The sequence below is a fragment of the Takifugu rubripes genome, chromosome 12, assembly GCF_901000725.2.
Source record: "Takifugu rubripes chromosome 12, fTakRub1.2, whole genome shotgun sequence".
Classification (NCBI taxonomy): domain Eukaryota; kingdom Metazoa; phylum Chordata; class Actinopteri; order Tetraodontiformes; family Tetraodontidae; genus Takifugu; species Takifugu rubripes.
Genome location: NC_042296.1, coordinates 7,363,843 through 7,384,782, shown reverse-complemented (window position 1 = coordinate 7,384,782; position 20,940 = coordinate 7,363,843). Strand labels below are relative to the sequence as shown.

The following is a 20,940-nucleotide window of genomic DNA, read 5'->3' as shown; positions in this document are numbered from 1 at the left end:
CCAGGAAATGTGATCATTTTCATCGTAAATGTGAAAAATAGACCTAAAGTACTGCGTAATTAAAAATCCTATGTGCAGGAACTGGATGTGGTTTAATCAGCTATTGTCAACTAAACTACACTATGTCTCATCACACACGCGCGCCCACGCACAGCCCGCCTCAGAAAAGAATAAATGAGTCATACACACACACAAACACACGCACACACAACCACAACTCCCATCAATAACAGTGGAATCAAGATGGCGGCCGAGGGCGAGTACGAGTCCATCCTGTGCGTAAAACCCGATGTCAACGTTTACCGCATCCCGCCGCGAGCTTCGAACCGCTCGTACAGGTAAAGGGGGTCCAGGTGATCCGCTCGGCGAGTAGAAAAACGCGGTTTGACAGCGCTTTATCGTCGCTGGGTGATGGCATTTGGCTTTCACCACTCGCCGCCAAGGCAGGCTCCGGTGGCAGCTTCTGGCTATAGTTTGGGAATTCTTTGTAATTATTGTTTTTAATGCGGCTCCATCATGTCAAGACCGGGGCCTTCTGACGCGTTTGCGTTTTGGAGCCGCAGATGTGGGAGGGTTGTCATTATGCGGGGGTCGATAACCAATTCACTGACTTGTGATCAATTCACAACTAGTGTTTGACAGAGCTGCTTATCAGTTCAAAATATTGTTTATACATTCATTGTTATAATTATTTACAAATATTTATACGTGGCATAGATTCTGAAGTCTATAATATTTTGTTCATACCACAAATTTAGTGAAATATAGATATATAGGATTGTTTCAATAGGCTAGAAGGTGGTCTGTATTTTTTATGTAGTTGGGTAGTAATTTTTATACAAACCTGTAATACATTTACATCACCCTTTATTTGGCAAACAGATGAATAATTTAATGTAAATGTGCATTATCTTTATTATTGATGTTTAATCCAGAGCAGCTGACTGGAAACTGGATACTCCTGACTGGTCTGGGCGAATGAGGATCACAGCCAGGGGCAAAGTGGCGTTTATCAAACTGGAGGACAAAGTCTCGGGTAAAAACCAGCCAGCCTGTTAGGGCCACGGGACACACCTGAGTAACCCGTTACCATCCTGAACAAGTTGGATGGATGACAGGGTTGTGTTTGTAGCTGTGATTTGTCCTCCTGTCCTGCAGGGGAGCTGTTTGCACAGGCACCGGTGAAGGAGTACCCTGGCATCGCGGTGGAAACAGTCAGCGATTCCAGCCGATACTTTGTCCTGCGGATACAGGATGGCAGCGGTGAGGATGTGAATATGTCCGTGTTGTATTTGTGTCATTCTGTCTTGTCAGGAAACGTAACATGCGTGTTTGTTCGCAGGTCGCAGCGCTTTCATCGGTGTCGGATTCGGGGACCGCGGGGATGCGTTTGATTTCAATGTGGCTCTCCAGGACCATTTCAAGTAAGTTGCCACTGGTAAACATTCTTATTTGAGGCCAAAATTTTTGGCAATTGGCAACTTTTTATGCCTGTCAAACTTTCAACTTTTCGTGCACCACATGTACATCATGCGATATATGAAGAAAGGCCAGCGTCATCATCAGATCCATTAAGTCTGCAAAATATTGAGGAGCAATAAAGCTTGGTCTTGCTAAATATGATTTTTGAATTAAATCATTATCATTGAGTTGCAATGTCACTTTATAAACAGAGAGGGCGCTAACCACTCACTTGTGTTTGTTTTCCTGTATTTTTTAGCTGATTTTACAATAGTACCACACAGATCCTTGACAATTTCACATTCATCTCTAATAAGAAGCCTTCAGGTTTGTTTTCAGGTCTTGGTGGAGTTTGCCTGTTGTCTTACTGTCCGACCGGGTTTTCTCAGGCCCCCTAGTTCCCCAGACTCCAACCCCTCCTTTATGACTCTAAGTGGCAGTTAAGGGATAATTTACATGTCTGGGTGAATTTGGAAACCTGCTACAAAGTCCTTGATCGCGTTTGTTTCATCAGGTTTGCGCTCATGTCTCTGACGTTGGTGTTGCAGGGTTCCAGCCTGGGGTCCTGAAATCGCTGGAGATATATTCAAAGTGATCGGTTACTTCCTGTATGAAGCCTGCAAAAAATAATTGTTGATCTTTAACTGATCTCTTCTTCTCCTCAGATGGGTGAAACAGGAAAATGAAATCAGTAAAAATGCACAGCTCGGGGATTCAGGACCAAAACTGGACCTGGGATTCAAAGAGGGACAGACCATCACACTTAACATAGGGGTAAAAAAAAGTTTCACAAACATCTAATTTATTTCTGTTTGTGTTTGAACGTTAACGCATCCGTAAACATCTGATGATTCTCTTTTGTTCGGACCTAGCAAGGTAAAAAGAGGGACAAACCCCGCCCTCAAAGCGCTGGTGGATTTGGACTCCTGCCACCACCACCAGGAAGTAGGGCAGCCCCGCCTCCTTCTGCAGCCTCATCAAATCACAACATAGCTCATCAGACACGAGGCACAGCAACAGGTTGGGTGTTCTGTCTCCTTTATCTTTCCCTCTGACATTTTCTTCGTGGCTGTGCTAATTAGCTGCTATTAAGAGTTGTGGTGTGCGAGGTGCACATAACCAGCTCTCTGTTCCTGCAGCAGGCTGCCTGTTGGAGCTGGACAGCAACAACTCCAACATGGTGGTTCAGTCAACCCCTGGTTCAGATCTCTGGGGGGACTTCTCTGCCCCTGCAAGGTACGCAACTTTATTTAAATTATCAGCTGTTAAAACTTGTGAAGTTAAAACTCTCCTATGACATGATAGCTTTGGTGCAACTTTTGTCTTCAGCGCTGTTCCGCCGCCATCGCGACCTCAGGACCCCGGAAACTGGATCCAGTTTTGAACTGTGGGAAGTTAACTTTGACATTTTGTCCTCGTCTCGCATGTATCTGCGTCCGCTTCTTGTGCACCACACCGAGATTGTGTCATCCTCCCTCCACCCCCACACTAACATTGAAGTACCGGTGTAATGACAGGTCAAGGTAATTATTCTTTCACCGTTTCTGTGGGATTGAATTGACCTGCTGCACTTAAGGGCTATGTGTGATGTCATCAGCTCTTCTTTTGTGTTACTTCTCCAAACACAACCTCGGTGTTGGCATGGCAACAGCTTCCCCTGCTGGCATTGTGGACGATCACAACTGTTAAAGCTACTGTTAAGATTAATTTAAGTGAAATTTACATTACTTGTGGACGTCAAATTCATCAAAATGTTTGTTTTCCAGCTTTGTCATGTCAGGACAGCTGGAAATCAAACACTTTGTAAAAGAATGCTGTATTTTAAATAAAAGTAAAATAATACCACCACAAACATTAAAAATGAAATTGTGTATTATTATAGTTAACAAATATGTCAATATTCTGTGATAAGATCCTCAGAATATTTATGTCTGAACTGTAAAATATCTTATTTGGAATAACAGAATGTAACCAGAATGTAACCACCCACTTTAAGCTTGATTTTAGCTTAGCTTAGCCTTGTTTCGGTCCATTGTGCTCTCACTGAAAAATGCTCACACAGCAGAAATTCAAAACTGCAGCGTCATCATGACCATAAATGAATGTTTTAAATCATCAGGTGAAATGTTTCTGAGGGAAAATGTTATTTTTGAAATTTCTAGTGCCAAAAATGCCTCCTTTTTTGTGCTTCTTGCAGGACATTTAATAGTGATCTGTTTGTTTCAGTAGATATCGATGTTTCTGTGATGCACCGAGTGTGTTCAAGTGATGACATATTGCAGGAATTTAATATCCAGAAAAGTCTTCAAATTATGAAGAAAATAAATAAATCTTCAACAAATGCCTTGTGACGTTTCTTTCTTCATCGAACAAACGGGACTAAAAATTTGAGGGATGAACCTACAAAACTGAGCATAACAGGAAGTCCAGGAGATCGCTTGTCTTCAATAAAACGTCCATTGTTTTCAAAAATCAATTCTGTTGATCCGCATGTTGTGTGGATTCTGCGATAATGGCAACAGCATAAATCAAAAATTGAACTTGATCTCAGCCATCTCATGTATCTTCCCCCAGGCACTGAGAATTTCCCCCTGGCAGGAGCAGCATGAGTGGTCTTATCCTGTCTGTCAGTCACTCTGGCAGGCTGAAGAGCTGGCTGACACGTTTACAGGACATAAAGTACGCCGTTAAATCTAGTGGTCGCATCGCTGTCAGAGCACTGCAGAAGTGTTCCGGCAGGGCTGAAGAATTCCAGGCTGAAATGTAATGTTTCTGACACCAGCTTAATTCATTTCGGTACCACGAAGTGTTGTGGTGCTACGATCGTGCTTTACATTTGCTCCAAACCCCAGCGTATATGGGATTGCTGGTATTGCTGGTCTGACACCAAGCTGCTGAGCCATTAAAATATAACTTTGACACCATCGGACTACTGAAGCCCGAGAATGTGACCTCTGTGTCCAATAAAAGCGGTCTGCCACTCGTCATCGTGACCTCCTGGTTACCTGATCTGCCCTCTTGTCACCTTCCTATAATTTCACATACTCGCTGACACGTAGCCTAAACAGACACACATGCAATGCGGCCATGTATGCACGCACTGTTGCACAACACCGACACATTAACGATGCATGGCTTTAGCAGAACATATCGAGTTAAATGTCAGAGGAAAAGTTTGGATTGGAATAGTATCGCTGCGTGCACTCTCAGGCCCGCTGCCCAAATATGAGGCACAAATCCTCCTGTCCTCTTCAAAGTTTGTATTACAGAAAATAAAAGTTATTGAAACAGGAAATACTGCTGACATCATCATGTTCTAAAACGTAGTTTCAGCAGGGAGTGCGGGTCAAAGGGGAAAGTCACTAATTATCAGCTTTGAACTTGTCAGAGAAACCTGAACCAGTGCCCTAAATGGATGATTTAAGGGAAGTCGAGTTTGTCAGGAGTGAGGGGTCGGTGGGGTGGGGGGTTTCCAAGTGTTTCCACCAACTACAACCACGGTTTTCATAAACAATTAACACAAGATTTCTGTAGGCTGGTTATTGTGTTACTGTTAGCAGCTCAGGCTGTTGTGGAGTGTAGTGAGACTCCAGGAAGGATGTTTAGGCACCTTTTCTTTTCTCTCTCTTTTATATACTGATGCTTCCTTTTCTGTACTTGAGAATTGAGGTGACAGGTTGGTCAAATTTCAACATTAATTTCCACTCAGCATTGTTTCTGCGCACTCTGCAGATATTTAGCACTCTGTGGTCACTGCTGAGCTTCCCCCTGACCTCACCAGGCTGGTGCTCTAGAAACGCCTCCGCTCTTCCCACGCACACGCCAAAACATCAATTACTGCCTGACTAGCACATTATTTAACTTTGCTACTGCTACAGAAACCTCTGAATCACACTGTAACCCTGTTTGTCCCAGTGGCCTCATTTTACAATAGCTAACAGAGAAAACCTGGTTTAGGGTTTCGTTTACGTCAGCTGTCCCTGGGTTTACGTTGCTGTGACGTATTTTCCTTATTGTCCTCTATTGACAAATAAATCTCCTCAACCCTCCATTTCTTTTACGGTTCCTTTTTCTTTACTCTTCTTTCTCTCCTTTTCTAATCGGGCTCGCTCCACATCTGTCATCCAGTCCCCGCCAAGGTACCTCAGCACATCCTCTGGGTGCCCTCGACATTGGGGGCTCGGGTCGAGCAACAAGTGGAAAAAGGCGTGGGCCAGCGGGGTGAAACATGTAAACTGAGGTGCTACAGGAGCATAACCTCCTTTATCATATCCTGCTTCTATTGTACCAGGGACATCCTGTTTGGGCTCCGCCCAAACATCTGTCTCATCAACGGGGCCTTTCGAGCTTTGAAACCATTCAATATATTTTTGATATGACAGGCAGTCGCTGGATGTCTGAGCCCAGGGGTGAGTGCCGGTGAGCATGGCGTAGGTTATGATTCCCAGAGCCCAGCTGTCTGTGCTGGGCTCCACAAAAACCCAAACTCTTGACTTGCTTTGCTTCCCTCTGTCCTCTTTTGTGTCATTGTTGTTGTCATTGCTGCCATTCCAGTTGTCCCTGTTTTCGCGAGCGATCTCAGCCTCGGGTGTACAGTAAGGTGAGCTGTACCACACCTCTGGGACTCTGGTGCCCCTGGCCTTCACCTGGTGGAGAATTACCACTTTGTTACTTGAGTATAAGATAAAAAAAAGTAAAACATCATCAAAATGCTCTTAAAAATGCAGCCACCCAGCAGAGAAGACACTAAAAGTGAAGATATGGGAATGATAATCGAATAATAATGATGAGAACAGCAACACCTCTGCCTCAAAGACTTTTTTGTTAAATGTTGTAATGACAGGGTAACAAAGTGTTAAAAACTAACCATCCCGTAGTCTCCTAGCTTGACCCAACGGCAGGCGGCATCAAACAAGAAGACGTTCTCTGGTTTGAGATCTCTGTGGACGAATCCAAGAGAATGCAGGTGAGACAGCGCACCGCACAGCTGGGAGACCACCCGCTGGCAACAGTCCTCCTCCATGCCAATCTGGGAACAGTGCAAATCACAAAACATACTGTATAAACTATTTCTCAGCTTGGGCAGCGATACATACTGCCAACTATATTAAGACCATAACATCTGCTGTGAAAAAGATTCTCCAAAACTCATCCAAAGTTCTTGTCATGGAAAGAAACAAAGCAGCTTTTCAGTGTGTTTTGTGACTGGATTACGAACTGTTTAAATTCCTAATGCCAACAACCATCTAAACGAATGTCATTGATCCAACAATGCCTCATAACAAAAATTGGAAAGCAAAGACATTCATGACAGTCTTGAAGTTGATTGTTAACTTGGCTCTGCACCTCTGGCAAGATGACGTTGTAAAGATCGCCAAACAGGCCAGCTTGCTGGGCGAAAATGTAGTGTGAAGGTGTAAAGTAGGCGATTCCCAGGGCACTGGTCAGAGATGGGTGGGAGCAGAACGACAGAGAGAAGTTATATTCCTTCAGGAAGGAGTAAAGTGAAGTGGACTCCCGAGAGAAGAACTTCAGTGCCATTGGAGTACCTGGCAGACACAAGATAATGTTATTCTTGCAGGGATTTTCTAGCTGGAGTGTCATGTTAGCTTTTCTGTGATCTCCACCTCTCTTTCTGTGAACGGCCAGCATGACTTTGCCATACGAGCCTTCACCCAGGAGCTTCAGGACCTGGAAGTGCTCTGATGTGTTCATCATTGTCAGTGACTGAGCCGTTAGGTGACACATCTCACCCAGAAGTTTTGTGGCTGCCTGGAAACATGCAAACACAACAAAGTGGTGGTGAATTTTCTTTTGAGCGGGCGGGAAAATTGCAAACCTAAAACCTGCTGCAGCATCTTGTTGCCAGACTCTATTTTTAGCATCAGAGTGATGACATGATTGTGGCTCCTGGCTCATAAAATGTAGACCTGTAATCAGAGCATCATAAATCACCTTGATGATGTTTTAACTGTCATCCAACGTGTGTGGAACTGTGTTCGGAACTGACCTCTGACTTGTAGCAGTGTAGCTTTAATGGGACTGACACGCTGGATGTCTAAAAGTTCAGTTAAACTACTTTTTTAATGACATTTTAAAAGGTGAATTTCCATTTGGGAGAAGTGAATGCATCTATGTGCATTCACTTTCTGACTGTGATTCCATGGTGCTGTTTGGAACGCAGCACAACTGTTGCAGAAATTTCTGTCATCGTGGCAATGCTAGCAACACTGATCCTCTGGTATAAACATGTCTGTTAATAGCTGCCTGATATCCTTTACTTCACACACTCACTCAAACACACACATGCACCTACGCACACACATCCTTGTACGGCATATATTCCCCAAGCCTTTAGCCTCACTATCAGAACACAAACCTCACTAAAATAAACTCAATTTTAATCTTTAAGCTTTAAATCAAGTCAATGTCCTCACTTCTCAACCATGTCCTCATGTTGCAGGTTAAATTTGTACTCTGTACCTCACTATGTAATATGTATGAGAACAAACACACACACAGAATGTTTTGTCTGGGGAAACGGTGATGTTTCCACCACAGCTGACCCAAAATGATATTTGGTGTCACTGTTTGGACTCCAGACATGCCTGAGGGGACTCATTAGAGCTGATTAGAGAACATCTTTGAGCCATGAATGTGCTGCATGCAGATACTGTGAATTCCTGCAGAGGCCTCATTTACACACGCAATCAGAAGCATTTGGGGAGCCATTTTACATCTAGACACAAGATTAAACTATTTATGTTTGAGTAGTATATATTCGTATAATATATACAGTTTATGTTGTTGAATTGTCTAAATTTTTAAGGCCATAATTTTGTGTCTTAATTGTTTTTTACCCCGGTCATGGAGGGTTTGTGACAGCCGGAGTCTGTCCCTATGTCTGTGGGCCAAGAAACAACTGATTACATATTGGTGATGTTCAGGATTCTGGGGGACTTTGACCTTCCAATAAATGTCTTTGATCATAAAGCCACCTACTATGTTATGCAACCTTGTAATACCGCTGCCTATATACATAATACAGCTGTAAGTCACCATATATGGGGAAATTAACTGCTTGATCTGAACTTTTCGAGTGCTTTTTGGTCAGAGGAATTTTATGAGAACAATCTATTTTTGCACTAAGATGAAGGGTTACATTTCTTTCTAAATGCTTTCTGTGATTGGAAACATTCCTGTGTTTACCAATAAACTGGTGGAATTTTCCCCACAACCCAGAGGAAGAAAATACTTTTTACCTGGATAATTGTTAAAACTAAAATGTTTTTTATTTTCTTTGTTCAAGAATATTTATTTCAACAGGAAATGAGATGCTGCATTAGACACGATAATAGACAATAACATTAATTAGTCTCATGATTGCATGAGCAATGAACGTTACTAAAAATACTATATTTACTGGATATTTGATACTAATGTGTAAAGAGAACAGCTGGGCCTTATATAACACATAAGTGTTTGTGTGTACTCATATTTACTACATACTGAGCACTAAAATTCTCATTTTATGAGCAAAGCGTGCCCATTTTACTGGGTGCCACACCTTCAAAGGACTGTTTAAGGGCAAAGGCATAATTTCAAAATTGTTTCAATTATGTTTAGGTTAGGATTAGGCTAATAGAGTTGGGTAAGCAATGAGCTGGGTAATGAGTTGAAGGTCCTTACAAAGATAGAAATGTCTGAATGTGTGTGCACATGAAAGAGAGAAATGTTGGGATGTCCTCTACATGAAAATAGATCTCAGCCTGTCAACACTGCCACAATGAAATATGGAGGGAAAATATTTGAGGAATTAGTTACAATCAATAATCAGAGTTGATTTTTGCAAAGTTTCAAGTTTTCACACATAAATTCAAGCATTATGTGCCACCAAATTTTTTGACAAAAACAAACTTTCACTCCCGTCACCCCAATCTAAATAAAATCCTGATTTGCGCCTAGTTGTGATTCAAAATACTCTCTGATATGTAAATGTAAGACTTACTGTCATTTTGCAGGTGTTTTGTGGGCTCTGCGACATGGATCCTCACTGTCAGGATCTCCAGTCGGCACCTCCTGCAGCACCTCCTCTGCTGACAGCAGCTTCCAGCTTTAGCACAACGCGACACACGTTCAAGATTTCGTTTTCAGCCAGTGTCCTGTTGGAGGGTCTTGGGTCTGCTGCAGCTTTTATCCCCCCCAAACACACACACACACACACACGCACTCACACACGCACACCCTTCAGCACAGTGACAGGAATGTGTGTTTGAGCATGTATTTTTATATGTGTGTAGGGACATTCTGGCTCATAATATATTTGAAATTCAAATTTTTAGATCATCAAAGGCTCCATTAGTGTATGTATGTCCTGCTAGTTCTCATATTTAACAATAGTATCATTCACGAAGATTTTGATCTGACAAAAATTCCAATACAGGCAACCTGTCTAAAGATGAACCCCAGGCTACATCAGCCTAGAACAGAGAAGTGAAGGGGACCTTTTTCCATTGTGTTGGACAACTGGGACATTCAGGTGGACAATATGCTAGGACACTTGGATCCTCTCATTTCTGAAGCTTGGAAAAATGCAGATGACAGTCATTTGTAGCATTGTGCTGTAAATATCGCAGAGCACCTGGAAAAGGCTAAAAAAGCTTTTAAAAAGCCCTGAAATGGAATTGAAGTCTGCAACTATCACCAGAGGTTGGAAACTCCACAAAGAAGTTCAAAAGGAAATGAAAAGTATTGAGAGACATCAAAAAAACAAATTGCTCCAATACAGCCACTTCAACTAGCCCAAAACAAGAATTACCTCCTTGGTGAGTGTGTTAAATCAAACACAGAAAGATTGGCATTCCCTCTGAATCTCAGATTTAGTCCTAAATAGCGGAAGTCACATTTCAGCATGAACCCTCAGCTCATCATCTCTCCAGTGTAAACAGTAAAAGCATTTCTTCTGTTACTTTAAAAGGTTGGCAATCTGAAAGATTGTGTTTGAAAATAAGAAGATAAAAGAGGAAGGAGAAGAATTATAGTCCTGGACATCCTGTTTTCAAGGTTGGCAGGAGCTGAATTACAAATATAATAAAGAAAAACAAAAATGAAATGACAGTCCTTGAAAACTTGACAGAAGGTCTAATCAAAATTCAATTCTGTTAATGGGTGCCATTTGTAAAGCAGATTGTACTAAAAAAAACATGTTACATTAAGCTTCAAAGCATATTCAAGATTGGTTTCCTTTTTAAAGTCAAATAAAATACAAATTTTAAATCTAAGTATTAAATGATTAGATCAACCTAAATTAGATAAACCTAAATCTCAACGTGTACTCTAAATCTAAATGTTAAACCAAAATGTCAATTTTAAACTTAAATCGTAATGTTAAATATAATTCTCTTGGGTTGTGTATGCTGGTGACAGGAAGTACCAAACTAAAAGCCATGGAGCTTGCACTGTGTTTACAGAATTAATGAACTAAACCCAATATATTGGGAGCAATGACTATTTTTACATTCGCTATCATAACTATCATAGCATCGTGCTTTAACCGCATCTATGAGAGTAGTGTCACAGGTGTATCTTAGCAACTCTGAAAGCGCTTTCCATTGGTCGAGCAATCCGCATCCTTGTAACAACAGCGACAGTGTCTCATTCCTTAATGAGAAGCTCATTCCAGACAAGTAGAGTAGTGACAATCAGAACTGCCCCAACTCGACAGTCATTGGTTAAACACCCGGCCTGGGTGCTGGGCTTCTGCATGATAATGGGTGTGTGTGTGTGTGGGGTGGGGGGGGGGGGGTCAGCTCTATCGTATTTTCAATGTCTCTCAATTGACTCATTGTCTCAAAATTGATTTTTTTTTTTCCTTTTGAACTTCTTCAGCATCTTGTGACAATAATGTAGCCTTTTTTGGATCAATTTTATTATCGAGTTCCTACAATTCCATTCCAAGGCGTTTGGCTTCCATTTCAAGCTCCTTGATGCAGTTCATCCACTGAATATTAGCTTTTGTAGCCTCTTCCAGATGCTTCGCTACAGCTGCAACACGATGCTGGATGATACGCTTTGGACTCTGGAGAGAGATTCTTTAGGGTATTCTTAATTGTCAGCTCCCTTCTGCTGGAGCTGTGGGAGCTCAGAGAGGGACAGGAAGAGACTTAACAAACTGCTCAGAAGGGTTGGCTCAGTCCTGGACTGCTCTCTGGACTCCATTGACGAGGTGGGTGAGAGGAGGATGTTAGCCAAGCTGACATCAATTATGGACACCCCCTCTCACCCCCTACACGAGACTGTGGGGGTCTTAAGCAGCTCCTTCAGCAGCAGACTGTTACACCGACGGTGTAAAAGGGAACGTTACTGCAGGTCATTTATCTCAACTGCCATCAGATTGTACAACATTCACAACTCTTAATGTAGCACCTATAACCCAAGGTTGGCGTGTTTTCTTCATACTGTCCGACATTCCTTCTGTACATAATTTTTAATTTCTGTATCTACTGTATAATGTACATAGTAATGTACATAATATAAGAGTCTTTTTTTCTTTTCTTTTAGTACTATTCTGTATTGTACACCACAGGCTACCGCTGTAACGTGTAATTTCCCCTATGTGGGATCAATAAAGTTTTTTATCCTTATCCTTATCAATGGTGTTCATGGTAGACTTTTCAGGATATTTTGAGATGAAGTGTTTAAATGAATCAGGAATTTCGCAGTATTGTGATTGTTTCAATTGAATCTGTGACCAGGGAGGAATCCTAAGGCTGCTACAATGACTATCACTGTTATGACTTACCTTATGTATGGTCTGTAAGCAATTCATGGGCTTTTTCTATAGGCCTTCTAAACTTATAACTTTTCCATATATCCTTTTACCAGTTTTCCATACCTTTATTATTTATTTGACTTTTCTCCAGCCTGGTTTTTAAGGTGGACCCTTCTGGAGATTGTTTTATGAGAAACCTTGAAAACTCTGGATCACCATCAGATTTTAAGGTGCAACCTTCTGGAGGCCATCGAAGCAGGAATTCTGAATCATTCTTTATGTCACAACTGGTCTGCGTCCTAAAATTGACCCTGGGAACCCTTGGTGTGCTAATCTTTTTCTTTATATCTTCACAGCTTTCTATATCTTCATTGTTTCTTCAACTCTTCTTTAGGATGGGTTTTAGGGTGGATCCTTCTGGAGGCCATTTATACAGGAACATTGAAAACTCTGGGTCATTCTTTATTTTAGAGATCTTGATAAAACAAACACTATGGTACTGTGTATGTTAGGATTTAGGTTTCTACAGGACCCAAAAGCAGGCAAAAATGCAGTGGTAAAAGAGTCCAAACAAGAGTCTTTATTGAACAAAATATACAAGGTCCTTCTGGGTCGCAAGGAAAATCTCTCATTTGGTCCTCTGGGATGCACCGGGAGCTCCAGCGCAGAGCCAATGCAGAAGACCAGTCCAGCGAGTGGTTCACGTCCGCAGATAGGTGTGGAGACCTCGACCAAGCAAGAAACAGGGAAACCTTTTCGAAACCAAGCAACAGGATTCATGGTTACCGTGACATGTACGAAAATTCTCCAAGTCTTGCAGACTGGCGCTCTGTCCTTAAATGGAAGGTTGATGGAAAATTATCGGCAGGTGCGTCCACCTGCAACGCCAGCTGTGGATAGTCATCGGCTCCTTCATGCCCCCTGCAGGAAGAAACAAGCGACCCGGAACTTTGGAACCCAACAGTGTATGCATTTGGCTATTCGTTTTGTCACTATTCTCTCTGTATTTGCCAGTTACAGATTTCTACAATTTCTTGAATCCTTTAGAGACACAGCTAAAGATGGTTTCTTTGTTCTTGTGATTGCGAAGATACTCTGCTTTCTTCATTGTCCCAAAATTCAATCATGCTTGCACGCAATTCGTCCAGCTTTTTGTCCATTCGAAAATCAAAGTCATCGATGACCAAATTTCTGTTGTCTTCTAATATGGCCTGGAGTTCCCTTTCCATACTGAAATTATTGTCAGTTCTTCCGGAGTTCACCGTTTCGTTGGACATCATTTCATATAAAAAATTTTCCAAACTAAGATGAATTTCCAAAATCCAATTAGGGATTGTTGAGCTTTATGGTTTTTAGTATTGTAATTAATGGTTAATGTGCATGTCAATGTAATATTACATGCACGCATGAAACCTTTGTCTAATTGCTTCTGTAGTGTAGTCTTTTATGTTTGACGAAGGATACCATTAAATTGTTCTGGATTCCAGAGGGACTTTCACCTTTGATCATCCAATTATCAAAGGGTTAGGGTTAGGGTTAGGGTTATCCACATTTCAAATTCAAGGGGCTTTGGTCATAAAACAACCTTCTTCAACTTCTGGAACAGTTGAGGAAATTGTTTATTGTAACAGGATCAGCAGTCTGACATCAAAGCCTCAAATATTGAAGTAAACCTTTGGTCAAACATAAGAGGCCACAATAACAAAATGATACAGGTTGTGACCAATTATTACTATACTAGAAACTTTGGAGGTTTTCGGGAGCAATGGCAGCCAATAATGTGAAAAATGAAAATATGGACAACTTGCCTAAATTTGAACCCGAGTCTCCAATAGATTGGAGCAACACAGACGAGGGCAGGAAAAATTTCCAAAAATTGACAGATGACTCGGACAATTTACTGGAGAACTTGTGTGGGTGCATGAATGACTCTTTGGACTTTGAAGAGAGCAAAGCATCTTTTCAACGATTGCACAAAGATCTGGAGAGATCTCTTGTTGGGGGGCAGAATATATCTGATTTATGTAAAGAGCGGCAGTTCGTGCTTAAAAGGTCTTCAGAGAATACCCAAAAAAACACTGTCCAGAAGTATGAAACAGAAACTGAAGATATAAATCACAATGAAAAGGATTTACAGAACAGACATGAGGATGAGGACAATGGTTGGGCTCAAAGAGTGAAATGTGGACATCTGCCCATGTCTGAAAGAAAGAAAGATCCAGAGTCTTCAAAGTTCCTGCTTAAATGGCCGCTTTCCTTAAAACCTGTCCCAGAGAAGACTCATGACGAAGATACAGAAACCTTCGAAGACGATGCACAAAAGAACGTGTCCAGCCCACTGACAGCTCCAAAATTCAGTTTTAGAAGGTGGACCAATTCTGAAATAAAGACTGATCCAGAGTTTTCAAAGTATTTGTTAAAATGGCCTCCAGAAGATTCCACCATAAAGCTTGCCCCAAAGACGAGTGCAAGAAGCAATGAAGGTCCAGAAAACTGTAAAGAGGACATACAGAAAAAGATGTCTAGCCCGCCAGGAGGTCCAAAATTCAGTTTCAGAAAGCGCACTGATTCTGAAATAAAGAATGACCCAGAGTTTTCAAACTATTTGCTAAAATGGCCTCCAGAATGATCCACCTTAAAGTCGATCGGAGAGAAAAGTGGACCAGATGATGAAGATACAGAAAACTGTGAAACAGTCATAGAAAGGTCATAAATGCTTTGGCCACATTGACCCTTGAAAGGTTAAGATACCCAGCAAAAAAAGAGTCTAGAGTACAGGTCTCCTTAATATCAGGACAGCTCAACTATGAGAAAAGACGACTGAGCCTCCAACCCCTTGAAAATGGAGCTTTTCTTCCAGGAAAAGCTGTCTGTGGGAGTTCACCCTCTTGAACACGAGTACTGCGCGAGTCCTGATCCCGCTGCACTAGACTTGTCCCTCGAGTCACTGCACATTATTGACCGTAATCTTTGGCAACTCCAGCAAACAAGCATAGGTCTCAGAGGAAAGGAGAGGCCTTCATATTTCAAGAACCTGCTGCAGATACAATTTTGTGACCTTTCCCACAGGAAAATGAGATGTCTTTTAATGGATAGTTATTTTATTGAATTTCATATTGTGTCCAGATATCTAAATATGAGAATATTTTGTTTTGGTATTAATTGAATTGTGGTCTGTCTGTTTTCTACCATCCTCCCTATCCATCTTCCCTCCCTCTTCATCCTCTTCTACCTCCCTCAATCCTAATCGCCTTCATGTGTCTCACCTGTGTCTCACCTCCTCAGCCTCTAGTGTTACTTTGTCTTTTGTTTGGATTATCTGACAAATTGGACATCTCTGCCTTGCTGGACTTTATGGTACAAACTTGTCAAAAATTCTGTACTGAGGTCCTGTTGAACTGGTTCCTGACAGATTTAGCGTCTTTTGTAGCTTTTTTTGCACATTGGATATCGGTGCTACAGTGCCTTTAACGGGAGATCTGCACGCCTAAACAAAACTCATCACAGTTGTGTTGTTCATGGTGGGTCCCAGCATGGCATGATGCAGTACCTGAATGCATCACGACTGACATTAGGCCTTTCTGCTACTGGTTCCATTTTTTTTTTTTTTTTAAATGAGAGCTAAGGTCGAGGTACTTTAATAACATAATTTCTACTTAAGAAAAGTTGCACACTTGGTCACATTTTGTATGTTTTCAAGTAAAGACGCAGGTTTATTATTGACTTTGGGTAAAACATACATAAAAAAGTATAAATAGCACAAAAAGTCACTATGACTACACATTAATATTATTAAATATTACAATACAGTACAAAGATAGAAACAGAGATGCCTGCATCTCGGGCTATGCTGTCAAATGCATAATAAAATATAAATAGCTTCCAAATAGGTTAAAAAAGTATTAAAAAAAATAAATAGTTGAACATCTTTTCTCAGCACTTGATGAAGCACTGTAAATGTAAACAGTCATAAAGGCAACCAACCACAGTACATTTCGTAAAAATAAAAAAATTTACACAGTATTTTTGTAAATAAAAATCGATGTAAATCCTCTGGAGACCATGAAGACACATATTGAACTTTAAGATAATAACTTTTTCCATGTATCCAGTTGTACCTTGTGAGCAGTCTCATGATTAACAGTGTCTCTGAGTGCTGGAGGTGGAGGTTCAGTGTTTCGGGCACCTGTTTAGCCTCTGCAGGTACCGTAACACCCGTTTTGACCAGTGACAGAATATTTTCAGACGATCAGAGATCTCAACGGAAAACTGGAGCACGTCAAAGCTGGTGGAGGCGATGGGGAGTGACAGAGGTGGCAATTGAGGGACCTCTTCATTCATCTAATGGAAGAAATACCAGAATGTTCAAGAGGCAGATCGGAATGTTAACCTTTGTTACTTTAAACTGTCCTTATTTGATCTGAAAGTGGCTTTGAGGCCGACACTTCTTACCTGGTGAAGAGATGCATTCAGGAGGTTGGACAGCTTCAGCAGGTGTGTGCTGCTGTCCTCTGCTGCCCGGGAGGGCAAACTGACATTTTCCCTCGCTAATTTGAGCCAGTCGATGTGCTGCCTGAAAGACTGGGTGTGTAGGGAGAGCTGCGAGAGCGACTCATTCACCTGGCGGATGAAGAGAAAGTGTCACCACTAATGAAGCAGCCGCTGCTAACAATACTTACTGTAATGAGACAATTGTAATATATATATACATATACAAACACACACACACACACACAGGAGCACACATATATAGATATATACATACCTTAAATGATCTGAAATATTCAGCACTGTGCGGTAAATGAGGAAGAGTGTCCAGTCTGTTTTCCATACTCTCAAACATCAATACGTCTTCGTCACTCTGATAGAAAGAAGAAACATCTTGAGTGAGTCAAATCACTTCAGAAACTGTTGGAACAATTATTTTTAAAGTGATGTAATTTCTCCCCGCTTCCGACAGAGGGAGACATACGCGGCAGTCCACATTTAGATGAATACAGGAAAGTCGCACGACAGAGTTCAAACTCACCAGGTCATGCAGTTTTCTGGAGAGTCCCATCAGCAGATCCACCTGATGGAATATTGATCTAAAGGTCCTGCAGGGGGCGGGACTGCTGGCGGGACGAGACGCCGAGTGGACAATCAGCTCAGCCAATAAAAACAGGTGGAGAAGACAAGGGGCCGAGTCTTCAATTACTGGGAATAAAGCAAAGATTACTCAGGATGCTTTTTTTCCTCGTCCCACAGGCACTCCTGTAACCCGTTACATAAGCGGTCAGAGAACAGGCGGCCAGGAAATGTGGGTTTACGACACTACAAACAGTCCCACAACAGGTGTCTGCAGTGGGCTACATTCAAGCGTGTCATTAGGTCAGAATGCCACAAGGCAGCAGGGGAAAAACACACATTTGTCCGGCCTGATCACACACACACGTTGCAGAAAAATACCCCATAAACAGCTGTAGGGAAATCATAACAGTTTACCCTTCATTGGCGGGAAAGCACGCCAAGATTAGCAGAAAGGAAATGTCATCATCCCGGAATCGTTTAGAACCACATAGACAGGGGAACGTCTTTCACTGAAGTCGGGGCCAAGTCGACCACACGTTTGATTACTGTTAGCATGTTCAGACAGGAAGTCTTCTTTTGGAGGTTTTAGCCAAAAGCTGCCAGTTTAGACACAGGTCACATGTGTGAAAGGTGGTCTCAACCCTCATTTAGGTCAAATCTACGATGTTTTTCCTCCATTAAATCAGGAACAGGTTCATCCTTCACTCATCACATGCTAATAGCTGGACACCTTCATACATGGCTGGCTGGCTGACAAAAGGGACCCCATCATCTGTAATTCACAGCTTTTGTTTTTGTTACTAGGGAAAATTCCCTCCCTGGATCGGCTGGTTTTAACAGGAGTGTCTTTCTTCCACATTTGGTGGGAATTTTCTGCAGTTTTCTAGAATAAGATGACTCAAGCCTACAACCTTGGAAAACTGAAAAACAAAATCCTTCAGCTTCTGTAAGTTTAAACACATTAATCAGTCTGTGATGACTCAGTTCTGTTGCTGCCGCAGAAGTCGTTGGCGTAAATGAACTAAAGGGGTCAGAATACGGCGCTGGAAAAGACCCATTAATCTGTAATCTCTTTGTCTTCATAATCCTTGATCATCTCAGACCGAGGGGTAAAATCCCCCAGCCCGGTGCAACAAAGCCCTGAACGCTCTGTTAGTTTATTGTAAAGCTTAAGGAATGAGGGGAATGCTCTGGTGTTCCCCCCACCCAGGCTGCTCTCTATTTCCCATTGGACAAGGAGGGCAGATTCGAGTGACTCACGTTAATCTGTGTGGTGACATCAGCGAGCAGACGCCGCCGGCTGAAAGAGAAAACCTCCACTTAGCTGTGAGCGCCGCACACGCCGCAGCCGTTAAACACTTTTACTACCCGTTTAATCGTTGGCAGCAGGTGGGGTCAGAGGTCATTAAATCCACAAACTGGCAACATTGTTTTTTTTTCCTTTTTGAAAAGGCACAAAATTACAGCAAAATTAGCTTTTTCATCCCTTTCCTGTCACCCACGGCTCATCTGTGATTGTGTTTATGATCTATAACAAACATTATTATGATGTTAGCTGAGTGTTTGTTTCCTGAGGAATAACAATGTAAATAGTGATGCGGGTCCCCCTCCAGGAGTGCTAGCATGTTTGTACAGTAGCCTAAACAAACAAACTTGTTTTTTTTGCAACTATAAAAAGGTAAAAAAGTATATCAGTAAATTTGATTCTAAAGTAAAGTACTGCTGCTGTTTAGAGTAGTTTGGAATAATAAAGGGCAAAACATACTGTGATACACCATTGAAATATTCAATGGTGTAATAACAACAGTAATCAGTCACTAAATTACTTCCTCTCCTTTTAATAACAAATGTGCCTTCAGTCATGCAGGTCTCACGCCCCCCCCCGTCTCACCCACACGCACGCACGCACACACACACACATACACACACACACACCTATAAAGGATCTTGAGAAATCAGCAAAATTCTTATTGCATTACAAAAACAATCCCAGGCACTGTCTAGTCATGTATTTCGCAAAATATAAAGCTTTGACAGCATTACACACACACACACTCACTCACACACTCACTCACACACACACACACACCTTCCTGTCTAAAGGCTGCTGTTTCCTGTTTCTCTCTGACATGTAATAATGAACATTTCCAGAACCTCTTACCCTACTTTCCTCAACAGTCAGTGAATTTCTGAGTGCGCAAAAACAACAATTGACAGGAAGCGCATGGATTTCCTCCAAAATAAAAGCCCGCGTGACCGGCTTATAACTGGAAGTCGTGGGAGACATAAGGTGAAAGCAACTTTTGTGGTTTGAGGTCCGGTGATACGAATTGTTTTTGTCCTTTAAACATCTGTGTTTGTGATAAACATCCTCGTTAACACACAGCAACTTTAGCAGCTATTAGCACAGAGGCGTTTACTTGTAGTAGGAAATCTTGGTGTTCTAATGCTTTTAATAGACTTTATGGATAACTGATGATGACAGCCTAAACTAAAAGCTTAATTTCCCTTTAGAAAACCTATATGATGGATACATTAAATTAATCTCTCTGCTCATCACTGTGAGCTGTAGCATGACACACCGTCCATCCGCAAGTTAGGTTGGCGTTTGACGTCGTGTGTGAATACTTTAACTTTTCTAGAACTCAGAGAAAAACAAACTGGTTTGACCAGTTCTTGCGGGTTTCCTCCCCTTCCCCAAAATATCTTTTTCTTAAAATTTGAAGATTTGGAATATTCAAGATTCTCAAAAGGAAGCTAGCGGGTGTTGGACACGTGTCCCCCCCGTTTAGGTTTCCTTGTCAGTAACAACAATTTCCTGTGTGTTGCTTCTTCTTTAAACAGTTGGCCTCCCCCCTCGTCCGCTGGGACAGACTGGTGTCATCTCCTGAAACAGGATCCAGCCCCGTGTAGCGAGGTCGCCCTCTTCATGACAGGAAGGGCTTCGCTGACGTCCATGACATCATCGCCTGCCCTCCTGACTAAGCTGTTTTCATCTGATCCTTAAACCGCTTCACTTTTCCTGTTTACATATCAGCTATGGATGCAGGCTCTGATTGGTCAATCAGAGGAAGGTCAAAACAAGCCTCATTAATGATGTCATCACCAGCCTCCCATCATTCATTCATTCATTCATTCATTCATCCTCAAGCCAGGACCACGTGCATAGAACACACACACACAAACACGCAAACACACACACACACTCTCATCCCTGCCGTGAAACAGCTCAAAGTCGAACTTACCTTTCATCTTTTTCCTCCTGTAGTAAACAGACCCTCTGGTGTGTGTTTCCCGGTGTGTGTCTGTGTGTGTTTGTGTGGACAAATGTAAAAGTTCCCTTTTATAGCCGAGTATGACACGTCACCTGAGTCATCAGCCGTGTCATCGCCCACGCCGGACAGCCCCCCTCCTCCCCCCTCTACACCCCCCCCCAAACTGATCAAGCTTCTCAAACGTCTTTGTTTGCTCAGCAGCCTCTGATTAAAGTTTTTCACTAATTCAACACTATCAAAAAAGCTTTTGTGAGATGTGAAATGTTTGGAACTTTGGAACCAAAGCTGGACAGAAAAATAAAAACCTCAGCAAATTAACAAAAGTTCCCACAAAGCCTGAAATAAATCATTCAGCTCTTCAAA

General features: G+C 42.0%; 3 protein-coding genes and 1 long non-coding RNA gene across 7 annotated transcripts; 1 reads left to right on the top strand and 3 right to left on the bottom strand.

The window, feature by feature from the left end:
• The first annotated feature begins 181 nt into the window (after window positions 1-181).
• necap1 (NECAP endocytosis associated 1) lies at window positions 182-3,803 on the top strand. 3 transcript variants are annotated; one of them, XM_029844985.1, is made up of 8 exons: window positions 182-338; window positions 936-1,036; window positions 1,159-1,263; window positions 1,343-1,424; window positions 2,127-2,235; window positions 2,334-2,481; window positions 2,604-2,697; window positions 2,791-3,803. In XM_029844985.1, the coding sequence occupies exons 1-8, from the start codon at window positions 244-246 to the stop codon at window positions 2,843-2,845; spliced, it is 789 nt and encodes a 262-aa protein (XP_029700845.1). In that variant the 5' UTR covers window positions 182-243; the 3' UTR covers window positions 2,846-3,803. The 3 variants fall into 3 exon arrangements, with proteins under 3 accessions (XP_029700845.1, XP_011607448.1, XP_029700846.1); XM_011609146.2 differs by having other exon boundaries at window positions 2,601-2,697; XM_029844986.1 differs by having other exon boundaries at window positions 193-338; window positions 941-1,036; window positions 2,601-2,697.
• LOC101077270 (serine/threonine-protein kinase SBK1) lies at window positions 1,110-9,708 on the bottom strand. The gene is made up of 6 exons (XM_011609148.2): window positions 9,470-9,708; window positions 7,089-7,233; window positions 6,808-7,010; window positions 6,329-6,490; window positions 5,960-6,107; window positions 1,110-1,241 (listed from the first exon to the last, which is right to left on the bottom strand). The coding sequence occupies exons 1-6, from the start codon at window positions 9,503-9,505 to the stop codon at window positions 1,216-1,218; spliced, it is 720 nt and encodes a 239-aa protein (XP_011607450.2). The 5' UTR covers window positions 9,506-9,708; the 3' UTR covers window positions 1,110-1,215.
• Window positions 9,709-12,789: 3,081 nt separating this feature from the next.
• On the bottom strand, window positions 12,790-13,542 carry LOC115251779 (uncharacterized). The gene is made up of 2 exons (XR_003890310.1): window positions 13,111-13,542; window positions 12,790-12,984 (listed from the first exon to the last, which is right to left on the bottom strand). It is a non-coding gene; the product is annotated as an uncharacterized lncRNA (long non-coding RNA).
• Window positions 13,543-15,924: 2,382 nt separating this feature from the next.
• On the bottom strand, window positions 15,925-20,697 carry LOC105417170 (uncharacterized). Of its 2 annotated transcripts, none has more exons than XM_029844873.1 (5): window positions 20,548-20,697; window positions 17,262-17,428; window positions 16,998-17,093; window positions 16,685-16,852; window positions 15,925-16,573 (listed from the first exon to the last, which is right to left on the bottom strand). In XM_029844873.1, exons 1-5 carry the CDS (start codon window positions 20,552-20,554, stop codon window positions 16,403-16,405), a joined length of 609 nt encoding a protein of 202 aa, XP_029700733.1. In that variant the 5' UTR covers window positions 20,555-20,697; the 3' UTR covers window positions 15,925-16,402. The 2 variants fall into 2 exon arrangements, with proteins under 2 accessions (XP_029700733.1, XP_011607512.1); XM_011609210.2 differs by lacking the exon at window positions 20,548-20,697 and adding an exon at window positions 17,717-18,571.
• Between the last annotated feature and the right edge of the window lie 243 nt (window positions 20,698-20,940).

Coding starts and splice junctions, on each gene's coding strand:
- LOC105417170 (XM_029844873.1), bottom strand. Junction 17,094..17,261: donor CCAGAAAACTGCATGACCTG/GTGAGTTTGAAC, acceptor TCTTTCTATCAG/AGTGACGAAGACGTATTGAT. Junction 16,574..16,684: donor TGAATGCATCTCTTCACCAG/GTAAGAAGTGTC, acceptor TTCTTCCATTAG/ATGAATGAAGAGGTCCCTCA.
- necap1 (XM_011609146.2), top strand. CDS start 244: ATGGCGGCCGAGGGCGAGTACGAGTCCATCCTGTGCGTAAAACCCGAT. Junction 1,264..1,342: donor GCGGATACAGGATGGCAGCG/GTGAGGATGTGA, acceptor GTTTGTTCGCAG/GTCGCAGCGCTTTCATCGGT. Junction 1,425..2,126: donor GCTCTCCAGGACCATTTCAA/GTAAGTTGCCAC, acceptor TCTTCTCCTCAG/ATGGGTGAAACAGGAAAATG.
- LOC101077270 (XM_011609148.2), bottom strand. CDS start 9,505: ATGTCGCAGAGCCCACAAAACACCTGCAAAATGACA. Junction 7,234..9,469: donor AAAACACCTGCAAAATGACA/GTAAGTCTTACA, acceptor GCATGTTTCCAG/GCAGCCACAAAACTTCTGGG. Junction 7,011..7,088: donor GGCCGTTCACAGAAAGAGAG/GTGGAGATCACA, acceptor TGTGTCTGCCAG/GTACTCCAATGGCACTGAAG.